This window comes from Typopeltis vanoorti, chromosome 11 (assembly GCF_054136105.1).
Source record: "Typopeltis vanoorti isolate ZY-2024b chromosome 11, IOZ_Tvanoo_1.0, whole genome shotgun sequence".
Classification (NCBI taxonomy): domain Eukaryota; kingdom Metazoa; phylum Arthropoda; class Arachnida; order Uropygi; family Thelyphonidae; genus Typopeltis; species Typopeltis vanoorti.
The window spans coordinates 77,381,786-77,396,351 of NC_143559.1; the positions used below are offsets into that span (position 1 = coordinate 77,381,786).

The following is a 14,566-nucleotide window of genomic DNA, read 5'->3' on the forward strand; positions in this document are numbered from 1 at the left end:
AGTTTTATTTCCCTTTTTATATATGGGTATATGGGTACTATGAGAGCTCTACTCCAATCATCTGGAATTCGTCCCTCTGTCCAGACTTTCTGAACTATGCAGTGCATAGTTCACAGTTCAATATTTCAAGCCTTTGATGGCTTTTTCTACTTCAAGTATGGATATGTATTCCTGACTGTATGCCCGTTGAGTGTTTTTTACCACTGTGCTATCACTGCTCGTTTCATTTAGCAGTTTTTCAAAGTAATTACTCCATACTTCAAGGATATCTTTTTCTTCTGTTTTCATGTCACCTTTATCATCTCAGCCTCCTTTTACATCACTCCATTCCTAAGCTTCTTCAACAACCTCTAGAATATCTTACCACCTTCTTAATATTTATTTTCTATGTTTTTGCCAAAGTCCTCCCATGACTTTTGTTTAGCTAGTTCTACAGTGTTTAGCTTTCTTGCATTTGTCTTTGTATTCTCTCAGAGCACAAGCTGACTTATTTGCCAGGAACTTTTGATATGCTTTCTTCTTTTTCTTCACTGCCTCCTTAACTTGCTGTGTCCACCATGTAGTTCTGATATTTCTATCCTTGCAGATAACCTCACCACATGCCACTCTGGCTGAATCAATCAGAGTTTTCTTCAAGGCTTGCCACTGAATCTCCAAGGTTTGGTTCCTGTTCTCAAACTCTTTTATTTTTTCTTCAATAATCTTTGTGTATTTTAGTCTACAGTTCACATCTGAGAGTTGCTCAACTTTTATTCACTTTAAAACTTTCTTACATGTTCTTCTTTTCAATATGAAATTCAATTTTATCCTGCTCAAGACTAAATGGTGATCACTTCCGATTTCAAATCCTCTGTACACTCTGGTGTCCTGCACTAGGGAGAAAACATCACTATCAACAATAACATAGTCAATGAGACTTTTCTTATTCTTTGCCTCTTCCCTCCATGTGAGTTTGTGCACATTTTAATGTTGGAACATGCTGTTAGTAATAACCAGTCCATGTCCTGAGTAGAAATCCTACAGGTATTTGCCATTATTATTAGCTTAGCTCTTTTCTCCAAATTTTCCCAAAATATTTTTAAAAGTATGTCTCACAATCATTTCCTACTCTGCTATTTAGATCCCCAACAAGGACCAACTTTTCCTTTTTCATTGTGTCAGTTGCTTTTTCTAAAGCCTCAAAATATTCCTCCACTTCTACCTTAGTGGAACCTTCTGTGGGATCATAGGCACAAATAAGTCTCATTGTCCAGTTCCCCATTCTCATATTTGCCCACATTACTCTACTTGAGATTGACTGCCATTCAAGAAGATTAGCCTCGTATTTTGTGTTGAATACTATGGCTACTCCTTCTTTTCCTTGATTGTTATTGCCTGAATATAACATTTTGTATTTACTGCTCAGAAAGATCCTACCAGTTTTTGTCTTTTTTTTGTTTCAGTCACCCCTATTATGTCGATCTGGTACTTATCTAATTCCTCAGCTAGCTCCATTTCTTTTGTTATTCAGGCTTCTTATATTGATAGTACTGAACTTTAACTCTGGTGATATTGAGCTGGGGTGTACTTTCAGATTTGTTCCAGTAGCTGACTTTTTGCTGTTCGCTCTGGTTTCCTGGCAAAAACAATGGGGGCCTTGTTTAACCTGGCAACGCCCCAGCCGGCATGAAATTTTGTCATGTTGTACTATCATTTTATATTTTGGTTTAAGCCAATAAGAATACAATTTGGTCAGCTAAATCCCAAATTGCCAGCCCATCCTCATTCGTTCAGTATCCAGGTAGATACCCAACAGGGTGCACCATGAGAAGGTGAGAATTGGGCATTAGGTCAGAAGCCCTGGTCGGTTTTCTGCAATCCTTTAAAGGCTATGTGGAGGTCTCCTCTAAGTTACATTGCTTTGACCCTTAAGCACCCCTCTTTCATTTAGTGAGCTTGTAAAACGTAATAAAATTAAAGAAATGGTGTGCAAAGAGTTGACTGGTCACCCAGAAAGCGATATAAAATAGTACTATTAAGTGAACAAGGCTACAGTTATGAAGAAATTAGAAGAAAAATTGGTGGAAACTTAATCAAAGGTAGCATTTCTAAATTTTTGAAGAGGTATAAGGAGACTCAGTCACTACAAAACCAGACTGGTAAAGGCAGAAAAAGGTGCACAACAGCAAGTGATGATAGAATCGAGAGACTGTGCCTACGCGACAGAAGAAAATCATCTGGGTGTATACAAGATGAAATGGTGCAATACAATGTGAAGTTGAGTGCAAGGACTGTTTGGCACAGAATGTAGGAATTTGGTCTAAATGCTAGACTTCCATGAAAAAAGCCATTTTTATCTCTCAAACAAAGGGTGAAAAGATTAAACTGGGTTAAAACCCATGTTAACTGGAAGGCGGAACAATGGGACAGTGTTATTTGGAGTGATGAGACCAAAATCTCCGTTTGGTAGTGATGGTATAAAATACGTAAGTAGTAGAATTAGAGAAGATTTGCACTACACCTACTGTGAAACTCCCACTTAGTGTTATGATCTGGGGTTGTATGACATCAAAAGGTGTGGGCAGAATTTGCATGATTAATGGGAATATAAAGGTCCAAAAATACATAAATGAAATACTTAAGCCCAAACTGAAGCCTTATGCACATGATATTTTCCAAGATAATGAAGCATTTATATTTCAACAGGATTCAGCTACATGTCATGATGCAGTTGTGTGCAAAAAATTGGTTTGAAGATAATCATATTCCACTGCTGGAATAGCCCAGACCTTAACTCAATCGAAAATCTATGGAGCCGACTAAAGAAACTTGTCAGAAGCAACCCATCAATAAAACCCAATTAATAGAAGCAGCAAGTCAATCTTGGTTTCACATTATAATAGCTGCAGAACTAAAAAAACTTGGTTCACTCCATGGGAAGGCATTGTAAGGCCGTAATTAACGCTAAAGGTTACCCAACTAAGTATTAACTCACATTGTGAGAATTTTTGTATATCTCATTTTTTCCATGTGTTTCACTTTTCTTCTTTATAACTGCTGTTCTAATAAAAAAATCCTTCATAAAAGTTATTGCATTACATTCTTGATCTTTCCATTGATATATAATTTTATGGTATTACTCCAAAAAGAAAAAAAGTGGTGTTATGAGCCATCAAACTTCAGAAATACACTTTTTCCAAAAGATTTCCATAATTTTGGCCACAAGTGTATATGTTTACTATATGTAACACACACACACGTGCCAGCAAATTATTACATAAATAATACATAATTAAAGTGAAGTCATAAGAACTTATTTACCTTTAACAAAAGTACAAGTTCTTATGACTTCACCTTAATTATATAATTATTTACAAAATTATTACAAATATGTGCACCGAATTTCATTTTGTTTTCATTTTTATAGTGAAATGACAATTCTGCATTGGTTGGCTTGGAATTTAATGAAGTCTTTAATTTTGGTTTCAATCAGACTATCTGTGGTTGTTGATAAATGAAAAATCACATACTGTATTATAAGAAACCACTTAACACAATGTATGCTTGACATTGTGTGGTAGAGTAATTCATGGGGACAAGAATTATTAATGAATCTTTTTTATTTTTACATGTTTTTAGCTGTAATTAGAATGTTTTTAATAGCAGGATGAAATACCTCTATTAAAAATTTGGATCCGATCAGATCAACATAAAGTCTATATATGTACAACTGGTGATAAACATCCCTATACAAGAATGCATCATTTTATGATGTCCGATTATTTCATTATTTGCATGTTTAGGTTGGCTATAATTCATATTTAAAATGAAAAACATTTACTTACATCATTGTCTTATATTTTTATAAATAAACAAGACAGTCAACTCTCAATGTCATAGGGACTCTAGTGAATTTTCTTTAGAATAGCATTGTGTCGCTAAAGGTTCATAGTTAGGACTCCCCCCCCCTTACTATAGTGAGTCAACTGAAAAACTCAGAGACTTAACGTGAATTAGTATATGGTAAATTGTAGTTTTCTTTATAAAAATACTGGGAATGAAAACAATTTTATGCAATTGGTTTTGTAGGTTTCACTTAGTAAAGGGTAAAAACACAGCATTTCTATAGCGTTTTACCAATGAGAATTCTTGCTCAGTCGTCATCCCAAGGAGGATCAAAGTTCTGAAAATAACATAAAATACTTTTTTTACTTTAACAATAATCCCTAAGTACTAACAAAATAACTTATTCAGATAGTATAGATTTTGCTTTAAAACAGTACATGAATACTCCATTTCAATGAAATAAAAATACTACAAAAAAAAAATTAAATGTTCATTACTGAAATCATATATGGACTAAGATGATCACATACACTTGATTACCTGTCAAGCAGATTAGAAAATGTTCCTGATATTGTGTGAATAAAAATTTTGTGCGTGTGTGTTGATGTTTAAATAACAGAATCAAAAAAAGTGGAGTGTAATGACCATTTCTATTTCCCCAACAAATATAGTTAAATTCATATCTTTTTAAACACTTGATGCAAGGACAGCAAAGATCATACTGCATCAAATCAAGGGTTACAGCAGTAGACAAGGCAACAATCTTCTTCTTTCACTACACGTTATTCCCACTTCCTATGCAGGGTCCGCGTGTTACTTAGATGCGACTTCTTGTTAGTACCACTCCCAACCGACCTGTCGCCTAGTCTGCCACTGGGGGATATATTTTTGACTGTAGAAGCATATATTCACGGGCTGGTTTGCGGAATGAAAAACACCAGATAAACTGGTGGAAAAAACTTTACTGCCCACGCCCAAGACCGGCTAACTTGGTTATGCTTGAGGAAATCTGAGGAAGATTTTGAGAAAATTCCTCACGTCTTCAACGGGAATCGAACCTGGGACACTCCTTCCCCAGGCACATGGTTGTGATGCGCAAAGCCACTAGGCAACAATGAATAGCAATAAAGAGACAAACAAGTAGACAATATGCCACATACAAAAAAGCAAATTTTAAAAAAAAATCAAGTTAATTCAAATTAATGCCCTGCAAAAAGTTAAAAACCCGAGTGTATTCAGCTTGGCAAGACCATTAAAAATTTCACTCATGTCCTATGCAATGTGCTAACACCACCAAAAACTGACACGATGCATGCTCCCCCCCACAAACACAGGTGGGCCACCAGCCCTTTGAACATTCTTGTTTGCTGAGCCTACATGGAGCCCAGAAACAACAATCCCCTCCACACTTCCCAGACAGCTAATGCCTAATTTCAGACCTAATCTCATGCAACCAACCCATCACATCCCTACAATGATGACTGCCATCGGGCAATCAGTCCTATCCCATAAACTATCCACAGTTCATATGTGGAACTACCAAACAGCATGCAGAAAAAAGCTCAAGCCAAACCAGCAGCTGCATCCACATTCTCAACCCCCATCAAAACTAAGGGTCCTCATCCTACAACAACTGCAAAAGCACCAGGTGCAGACTGCACAAAACAGAGGAGACAGTCTGCAATGAATCTGCACAAAAAAAAAAAAAAAAAAAAAATCACCACAATTGGACACAATGTCAGGAAATATAGCAGCAGCACAACCAACAAAAGCTCCACCAGTAGAGACAGGCAAGAATTCAGAGTGGGATACCCCCACACATATACCAAACAACTGTGGACAGACAGATGATGGAGCGAGAAACCTCTGAAGCTGCAGCAGAGCACAAATGCTGCAATGCCCAGTGCCCACAACATCCATGCCAATGGTCTGCATAATCCCTCTACCCATGCACATCAAAGGGGCACATGAGTCTAACACATGCACCACTTGAGCTTCCAACACTGAAAAAAAAAAAGTGCCAGCCCATTTTGGATGCTCTGGAAAAGACCCTATCTCCAGGGCATAACTAAGAGACAACTGCCTCCTCTGAAGTGACGGAACAGACCCACCTACCCCAACACAAAGATCCCAAATGAGTGAAGTGCAAAAAAAAACATCAGCAGCCAATCACATACCCAATGATGGATAGGCTCAAACCATCAGTCTCCCCCCACACACACATAGAACCATAAATTCAGGATCCACAATCAAGCCCAATCAAACAATCACGCGACAAAGGTGAAACAAGGAACGTAATGAGAGTTCTTGCTCTCTTAAGGCTTCTGCCTGGTCTCTGAACAGAACCAACCAGTTTGAAACAGCTATCAGTGAAGCCTTTATCAAATGTACTAATGAAAGGCAAATACAGGTAATCCTTGTATAATGCAGTGTTAGATCCTGAATAGACGATTTTTTTGGAAATTTTTCATTCAGAATCTAACATAAGAATTTGACTAACTCAGATAATACCTGGTTGACAGCACACAATTCTGAATTTTGTTGTAAAGGAATTTATGTAATAACATGTAGATTGCACTAGAAAAATCTTGTAGTTGAAAGTTAAACTGAAGGATTATAGGATTAATGAATTTTAATAAGGAAATTGTAGTATAATCTTGTCCCATTAAGCTGTCTTAAACTTAATAAGTCACCAAAGAAGTTAAGAGTAGGAGTGCAAAGTTCGAGTTACATACGCACGTATTGGCCGTAGTGCCGCCAGCTACAACGTACGAGGAATATGACGCAAGCGGGATTCCTGGAATACAGCACCTAACGGCAGCTAGGACTTGGAGGATCACCTTAGGGGCATGATGACGAAGGGTCGAATGGGAAAGAAGGGACGAGATATAAGCGAATGCACATGATAATGCGGGGCTTTTTTCTGGTTGTTCCCGACTTCACTTCGAGGATGCCTGACTAGCGGACGAAGTAGGGACGAGTGAGAGGGATGTCCCACTCAAGTAGGAGCAGAGAATGCGCTGTATCGAGGCAGTGAGAAGTTCGAGTCCGGGAAGAATGTAAAGTGGATGGCGTAGTCGTACGCCTACTGCGGAAGCAACCGATCGAAGGAGGACCTGAACTACACGTGGCCGTTAACAGACCTTCGGAAGAAAAAGATTGGGTAACGTAAAGACCTTTACTGTATGTTTGAATGAAACAGAATTTAGTGTTAGATCATATTAAGTGGACAATTCATAGTGGACTATAATAAGGATTTGTAATTTGAGATAGAGTAAGTCTGATAAACAAAGGAATGTCAAGGGTGAAACTTTAGCTGCATGTGACTGAGATTACATGTGAATTTGAAATTTTGTAGATGAATTTTATCAGAATAGTAACGGGTTGTGAGATGTGTTTTAATGTAGCATGAAATAAGAGTTTGGTTTTTGAGTAACATAATTAACTAGATTTAATGTTTTATAGTTTGTGTGAGATTACCAATTAATCTATGAGTATTCTGTTAAATTAGTATTGAGTAACTAACTTAGCAAGAGATTTTGAAAAGCTTAGTATCATATTCCAATTATAGCTATAAAGTGTAATTTGTTCCAATAAACATGTTTTGTTGTATATGCCTGATTCGTGCTTGATTCGAGAATGATTACCACAGCGGGAGGGAATTTAATGAGAGTGTTAGAGTAAAATAGATCATTGGCCACGACTGAAATTAGAACCAGTATCTATTTAGTGTATATTAGAATGAATGCCAATTAACCTAGGAATACTCCCTGAATTTTGAATAACTCTGGCTGGCACAGCAATAAAAAATAAATTTGCCAGTGTCCGAAAAGGAAGCATTCTTAGGTAGAGTTAAGTAAGGCATTCTTAGGGAAGTATATTAGTATATTATATATCAATAATGAAAGTATAAAGAAAGTAAAAGAAGATATAACAATAGCGCAGTGAGTAGGATTTTAGATGAGTAAGGTTTGAGTAAGTAAGAAGATAAATAAGTACAAGTGAATAAGTTAGTAATAAAACAAATGAGTATAAAGATAAAATAAATATAGAGAAAACACCTTTTAACAGCAGTACTCATACAACTGCATTATATCGAGGTTTCGATATAACGCATTCTAAAAATTGTAGCAACCCTTGTTCAACGTGGTTTTGATATAACGCGGTCTACAAATTGTAGAAATCCTTTATCTTTTCATATATTTTTCACTGCGACTTAAATATCAAATTTCATCTTTGTTAAATTTGCGTCTGCCCGTATCCGCACATGTAGTTATAAGTATTGAATTTATATTAGGGAAAATACCTTTTAGCACGTATGTACGTCAATTGTTTACCGTATAAACTGTTTATCGTTTTCTGCCAGGAAAGCACATTAAAAATCATAAGTGTGTTAATCTCAAGCTGAGCACTTTATTTTCTGGTGAGTTACATACAATATGTAATGCTTTTTTATGTAAAAATAAAAAATTATTTTTGTGGTAATGACCACTTAGAGGGCTTTTGCGATATGGTTGAAAACGAAATTAGTGAAGAAATAAATTTAAATTAGAAGGAACTGGTACAATTAATAGATGATGTCGAACCAAATGGCGATGAAAGTTCTGCCAAAGATTCGAATCCGTTAAAGAATTCAGTTTAAAGAAATTAGCAGAAGGATTGGACTTGGCCAGAAAGTTAGAAAGTTATTTTATGGATAATGATCCCTCAATGGAGCGCTCCGGAAAATTCACGAGACAATTGGATATTTGTTTAACTCCATATTATGAACTTAATAAAAAATTGCAGCATAGTGGTAAGCAAGGTCTTATTACTGACTTCTTGATAACTAAACCAGCCAAAGTATGCAAATGACATCCGGCCACTCATAAATAAAGAACATCTACAAAATGTTTGTTTTGAAGACAGTGATAATGATTAAAACGTGCACTTTATTTTATTTTGCCTAAAACATTTATGCAATGTATTTGCTTCATAGTTTATATGTTTTCTAAACTTACATGAATTACCTAAATTAAATAAAATATATTTTGTTGAGTATGTCATCATTGTTTATATAATTTAAAAAAAAAAACGATTTCGGAACATAACCCTACTTTTTCTATGTGATCTAAGTCTCGCATAATGCGATTTATATAACTCGAGTATTTCTATGGAACCTAACATCCGCGTTATACGAGGGTTACCTGTATGCAGATGCTGAGACAGCACTCGTGTCTTTTTAAGTAGTGCAAACTAAGGCAACTCCAATGTCGAGAATTGTATTCTAATAAGCTCACTGTCAAAATTCCCACATATATTTGGCTTTGAAATAATGGTGTATCTTCAATATCCACTAGTTTTATTTAATTTACTTCCCTGAAATGAAGTTGTATGGATCTTTTTTTTTTTTTTATGATAACTAACTACAGAAGTTACACAACAAATAAAATTAATTTCACTATTAATTTTCTACACAATTCACATTAAGATCAATGGCTAAATAAGTATAATCTCTACAGCCTTAACATTACTACACTGTTCTCTGGCACTGCAGACAATTTAAGATATCTTAAGTCAGCTTAAGGGGGGTGCTTAAGGGTCAAAGCTGTATAACTGAGAGGAGACCTCCACATAGCCTTTAAAGGAATGCGGAGAACCGACCAGGGCTTCTGACCTAATGTCCAATCCTCACCTTCTCGTGGTGCACCCTGTTGGGTATCTACTTTGATACTGAACGAACGAGGATGGGCTGGCAATTTGGGATTTAGCCGACCAAATTGTATTCTTATTGGTTAAACCAAAATAAAAAATGATGGTACAACATGACAAAATTTCATGCCGGCTGGGGCGTCGCCCGGTTAAACAAGGCCCCCGTTGTTTTCGCCAGGGAACCAGGGCGAACAGCGAAAAGTCAGCTACTGGAACAAATCTGAAAACAAACCCCAACTCAACATCACCAGAGTTAAAGATCGGTACTATCAACGTAAGAAGCCTGAATGGCAAAGAAATGGAGCTAGCTGAGGAATTAGATAAGTACCAGATCGACATAATAGGGGTGACTGAAACAAAAAAGACCAAAACTGGTGAGATCTTTCTGAGCAATAAATACAAAATGTTATATTCAGGCAATGACAATCAAGGAAAAGAAGGAGTAGCCATAGTATTCAACACAAAATACGAGGCTAATCTTCTTGAATGGCAGTCAGTCTCAAGTAGAGTAATGTGGGCAAATATGAGAATGGGGAACTGGACAATGAGACTTATTTGTGCCTATGGTCCCACAGAAGGTTCTACTAAGGTAGAAGTGGAGGAATTTTTTGAGGCTTTAGAAAAAGCAACTGACACAATGAAAAAGGAAAAGTTGGTCCTTGTTGGGGATCTAAATAGTAGAGTAGGAAATGATTGTGAGACATACAAAAATATTTTGGGAAAATTTGGAGAAAAGAGCAAAGCTAATAATAATGGCAAATATCTGTTGGATTTCTGCTCAGGACATGGACTGGTTATTACTAACACCATGTTCCAACATAAAAATGTGCACAAATTCACATGGAGAGAAGAGGCTAGGAATAAGAAAAGTCTCATTGACTATGTTATTGTTGATAGTGATGTTTTCTCCCTGGTGCAGGACACCAGAGTGTACAGAGGATTTGAAATTGGAAGTGATCACTATTTAGTCTTGAGCAAGTTAAAATTGAATTTCATACTGAAAAGAATAACATGTAAGAAAGTTTTAAAGCGAATAAAAGTTGAGCAGCTCTCAGATGTGAACTGTAGACTAAAATACAGAAATATTATTGAAAAGAAAATGAAAGAGTTTGAGAACAGGAATCAAACCTTGGAGATTCAGTGGCAAACTCTGAAGGAAACATTGATTGATTCTGCCAGAGAGGCATGTGGAGAGGTTGTGTGCAAAGATAAAAAAATCAGAACTCCCTGGTGGACACAGGAAGTTAAAGAGGCAGTGAAGGAAAAGAAGAAAGCATATCAAAAGTTCCTGGCAAATAAGTCAGCTTTTACTCTTACAGAATACAGAGACAAATGTAAGAAAGCTAAACAGTGTGTAAAACTAGCTAAACAAAAGTCATGGGAGGACTTTGGCAAGAATATAGAAAATAAATATCAAGAAGGTGGCAAAATATTCTGGAGGTTGTTGAAGAAGCTTAGGAATGGAGGAAAGAGTGCTGTAAAAGGAATTAGAGATGATAAAGGTGAAATGAAAACAGGAGAAAAAGATATCCTTGAAGTATGGAGTAATTACTTTGAAAAACTGCTAGATGAAACAAGCAGTGATGAGAGCACAGTGATAAAAAACACTGACCAGGCATGCAGTCAGGAATACATATCCATACTTGAAGTAGAAAAAGCCATCAAAGGCTTGAAATGTGGAAAGGCAGCAGGAGTAGATGATATTCGACCAGAAATGCTGAAGTATGGTGGTATAAGAGTCCTACAGTGGCTGCACTGCATAGTTCAGAAAGCCTGGACAGAGGGACGAATTCCCGATGATTGGAGTAGAGCTCTCATAGTACCCATATATAAAAAGGGAAATAAAACTGAATGTGAGAATTACAGAGGTATTTCCCTACTGAGTGTTCCTGGCAAGATCTATGCAAGTATACTTGAGAAACGGTTGAGAAGAATTGTGGAAGAAAAGCTTGGTGAAGAACAAGCTGGATTCAGACCAAATAGAGGCTGTCAGGATCAGATCTTCACTTTACGACAAATAGTCGAGAAAGCATGGGAATATAACAAAGATCTGTATTTAAGTTTTGTCGATTTGGAAAAGGCATATGACAAGGTGCCAAGAGAGAAGCTATTCAATACGCTGCAGTTATATGGTGTCAATGGGGCATTATATCAAGCAATACTTAGTCTTTATTTGAGTTGTGAGTCAGCAGTTAGAATTGAAGGAAGTACAGGAAGATGGTTTAATGTTAAATCTGGTGTGAGACAAGGATGTACATTATCCCCTCTGTTATTCATTATCTATATGGATCACATTATGAAGGAATGTGGTATTAAACCTGATATCAAAATTGGAGATGTTAATGTCAGCTCTTTGCTTTATGCGGATGATGTTATACTTCTAAATAAATCCGCTACAAGTCTGCAAGATTCTCTGACTAAATTGAATAGCTGTTGTAATAGATATGGTATGAAGGTCAGCAATAAAAAGACAAAGACAATGAAAATAGGCAGAATTATTGAAAATGTCAACTGTGTTGTGAATGGAGAACCTGTGGAACAAGTAAAACATTTCAGCTACTTAGGCACAATTTTTACTGAAGATGGTAAACTAAATATAGAAATAGACAACAGAATCAGCAAAGCTGGTATCGTGGGAAGTCAATTGAATAAATTCATATGGAATAAGAAAGAAATTAGTCGGAACACTAAATTAGCTGTATACAAGACTGTGTTCAAACCAATTTTAACTTATGGATCTGAGAGCTGGGTCAGAAGTAAAACACTTGACCAAAGACTAGAGACCGCAGATATGAGAGTCCTGAGAAAGATTAGAGGCGTGAACAGATGGCATCAATGGCAATATCATATTAAAAATGAGGATATTAGGAAAGAACTTGACATTGTCAGCATCCAGGAATGCGTTAGCAGAGCTAATCTCAGGTGGTATGGTCACTTGAATAGAATGGGAGAGGAAAGATTAGCAAAACAAGTGTTCTCTGCCAAGTTGGCAGGAAAACGACCCAGAGGAAGACCAAGATATAGGTGGATTGATACGGTACAAAGTGCCTTAGACGATAGAAATATAAGATCTGATAATGTTGAAGTCTTGACAAGTAACAGACTGATTTGGAGGAAAATTGTAGATAGGAAGTTAGTAATGATGTAATTTTTTCATGTAGTACTGTCATATCCTGTACACCCCTTGAGGGTACATGGCAGGAATTTGATGATGATGATGATGATAAGTCAGCTTAGGGAGCAGAACAAAGAAATATGTAAAATAAAATATGAAATATACATTCTTACATAAATTTCTAACCTGTTACTTTAGTTTCTATGGAAAACGAATGAATGATAAATCATAACCAGGTGCAAATACTAGTCAAACGTAACAGTGCATACACATGCACCTTATTACTATAGAACATACTTAAAATACTATGATGTATGAGATTTTAAGGCTGTTAGGTGAAAATTTAGTTCTAAAAAACTGAAAAGTTTCTAGAAATGAAAATATGTGTTAAACTACAGGAATCTGTGCACAGATTCCTGTAGTTTAGCACATAGATATTCAAAATGGCTTAGAATCTTAAATGAGATGTTTTTGTAATGAAAATTTAGAACTTTAGTGTATTGGTACTATGAGTGAGCCAAGAGTTAGATAAACCAGAATCCTGTTCAACAAATAAAACGTAATAGTTTAATGCCTATAGAATGAGAACTAAGCTGATGACCAATTAAGTTTCAATGAGTTCAGCACCTGTCAAACTCAAGATAGCTTGAATCCTGAAAATTAGATGAAATATCATCTCATTTTTCCCCATATGTCAGTCCCATTTCTCTGTGTGATTTTTCAAAAATTGTTTTCTTTTTTATTATTATTGCTATGTGATGCCTCCAAGAATCCAATGATGCACACTGGAGGGCACTCCATTCCACACAACCTAGTCTGCAATACTTCCTCCATCTACAAATGATAGCATCCAATGTCCAACAATAGTATTTTTTTCATAATAATGTTTCATGGTATAAAGAACACCAGGAAAGGCAAAAACACATTTATTAAATTCACTAATATCTCATTGGTTTTCTACTCAGCAGTGTCATTGTCAGTTATACCTGCGATAGGCACAAAGCACTGAACTAAGTAATTGTGGAAAACAAAACTAATGTTCTACATGGCACCCTCTATGGGCCAGATAACCATGGGATTAACTTAGAGAAGTTAGGATATCAGGTGACAAAATGATAGTCTCTCCGATCTTTGGTAAAATAAGGCAACTACACGTTGAGGCTGGGAAAGTGCTTTAGCTGATGCTGATTTTAAGAATAGCCTCTCAGACCTGTAACGACTTCATGTAATATAGATGTTTTTCTCTATCTGATCCTATGTGAAAGAATATCCAGAGCATGGTTTGGCAATGCTGACTTGCTATTCAGATGATCTTAGATGTAATTTTTATGTTCTTCAAGGCAAATGCTAACTGATCTACCAATACAAATAGGCTGAACTGCAGGCACAAGGAACCTTATACCCCCCCCCCCCCTCCAAAACTTTGAATTATTCATATTCATCATATATGCAATTATTAATCCTTGGTGGAAGATAATAAAGAGAGTCTGTTGACAGAAAAAAAAACAGACACTAAATTATATTCTTGAAAATCTTCCAAATGGTTCAGAGTTCTCAAGAATTCTTAAAAGTGAAAGATGCACTGAACCTTCTGTAGGGAGAAGCCATTCTGCTGCATAATATATTGGATGTTGTCAAGTTCTGCTTTGGAATCTCAAGATTGGAGCAAAAAAATATGAGATCTATTCAGCAGTTTTCTGCAAAAATAAACTCTACAAACAGATGGAAGTTACTTCCATGGGTGGTGCACTCCTTCTCTGGACTTATGTGTTTGTGTCAAATGGCCTCACTCTGAAGATGCTCTATCATCTTTCATAACAAAAATCAACAGCCTATCCCCAAATAACCATAAACTTCACCATAGAGACAGAAAAGGATGAAAAGTTAGCCTTCTTGGACATTCTCCTCTCTTTCTAGTGTAGACTATTTCTGTTT

At 36.3% G+C, this 14,566-nt stretch overlaps 1 protein-coding gene across 1 annotated transcript in view; it reads right to left on the reverse strand.

Moving 5' to 3' along the window:
* Positions 1–3,581: 3,581 nt before the first annotated feature.
* LOC150101765 (GPN-loop GTPase 3) overlaps positions 3,582–14,566 on the reverse strand; it is a 134,239-nt gene continuing 123,254 nt past the window's right edge. The window contains exon 8 of the mRNA XM_090400120.1: positions 3,582–4,162. Coding sequence (XP_090256246.1) covers positions 4,133–4,162 — 30 coding nt within the window. The 3' untranslated portion in view covers positions 3,582–4,132. The remainder of the gene's footprint in view (positions 4,163–14,566) is intronic.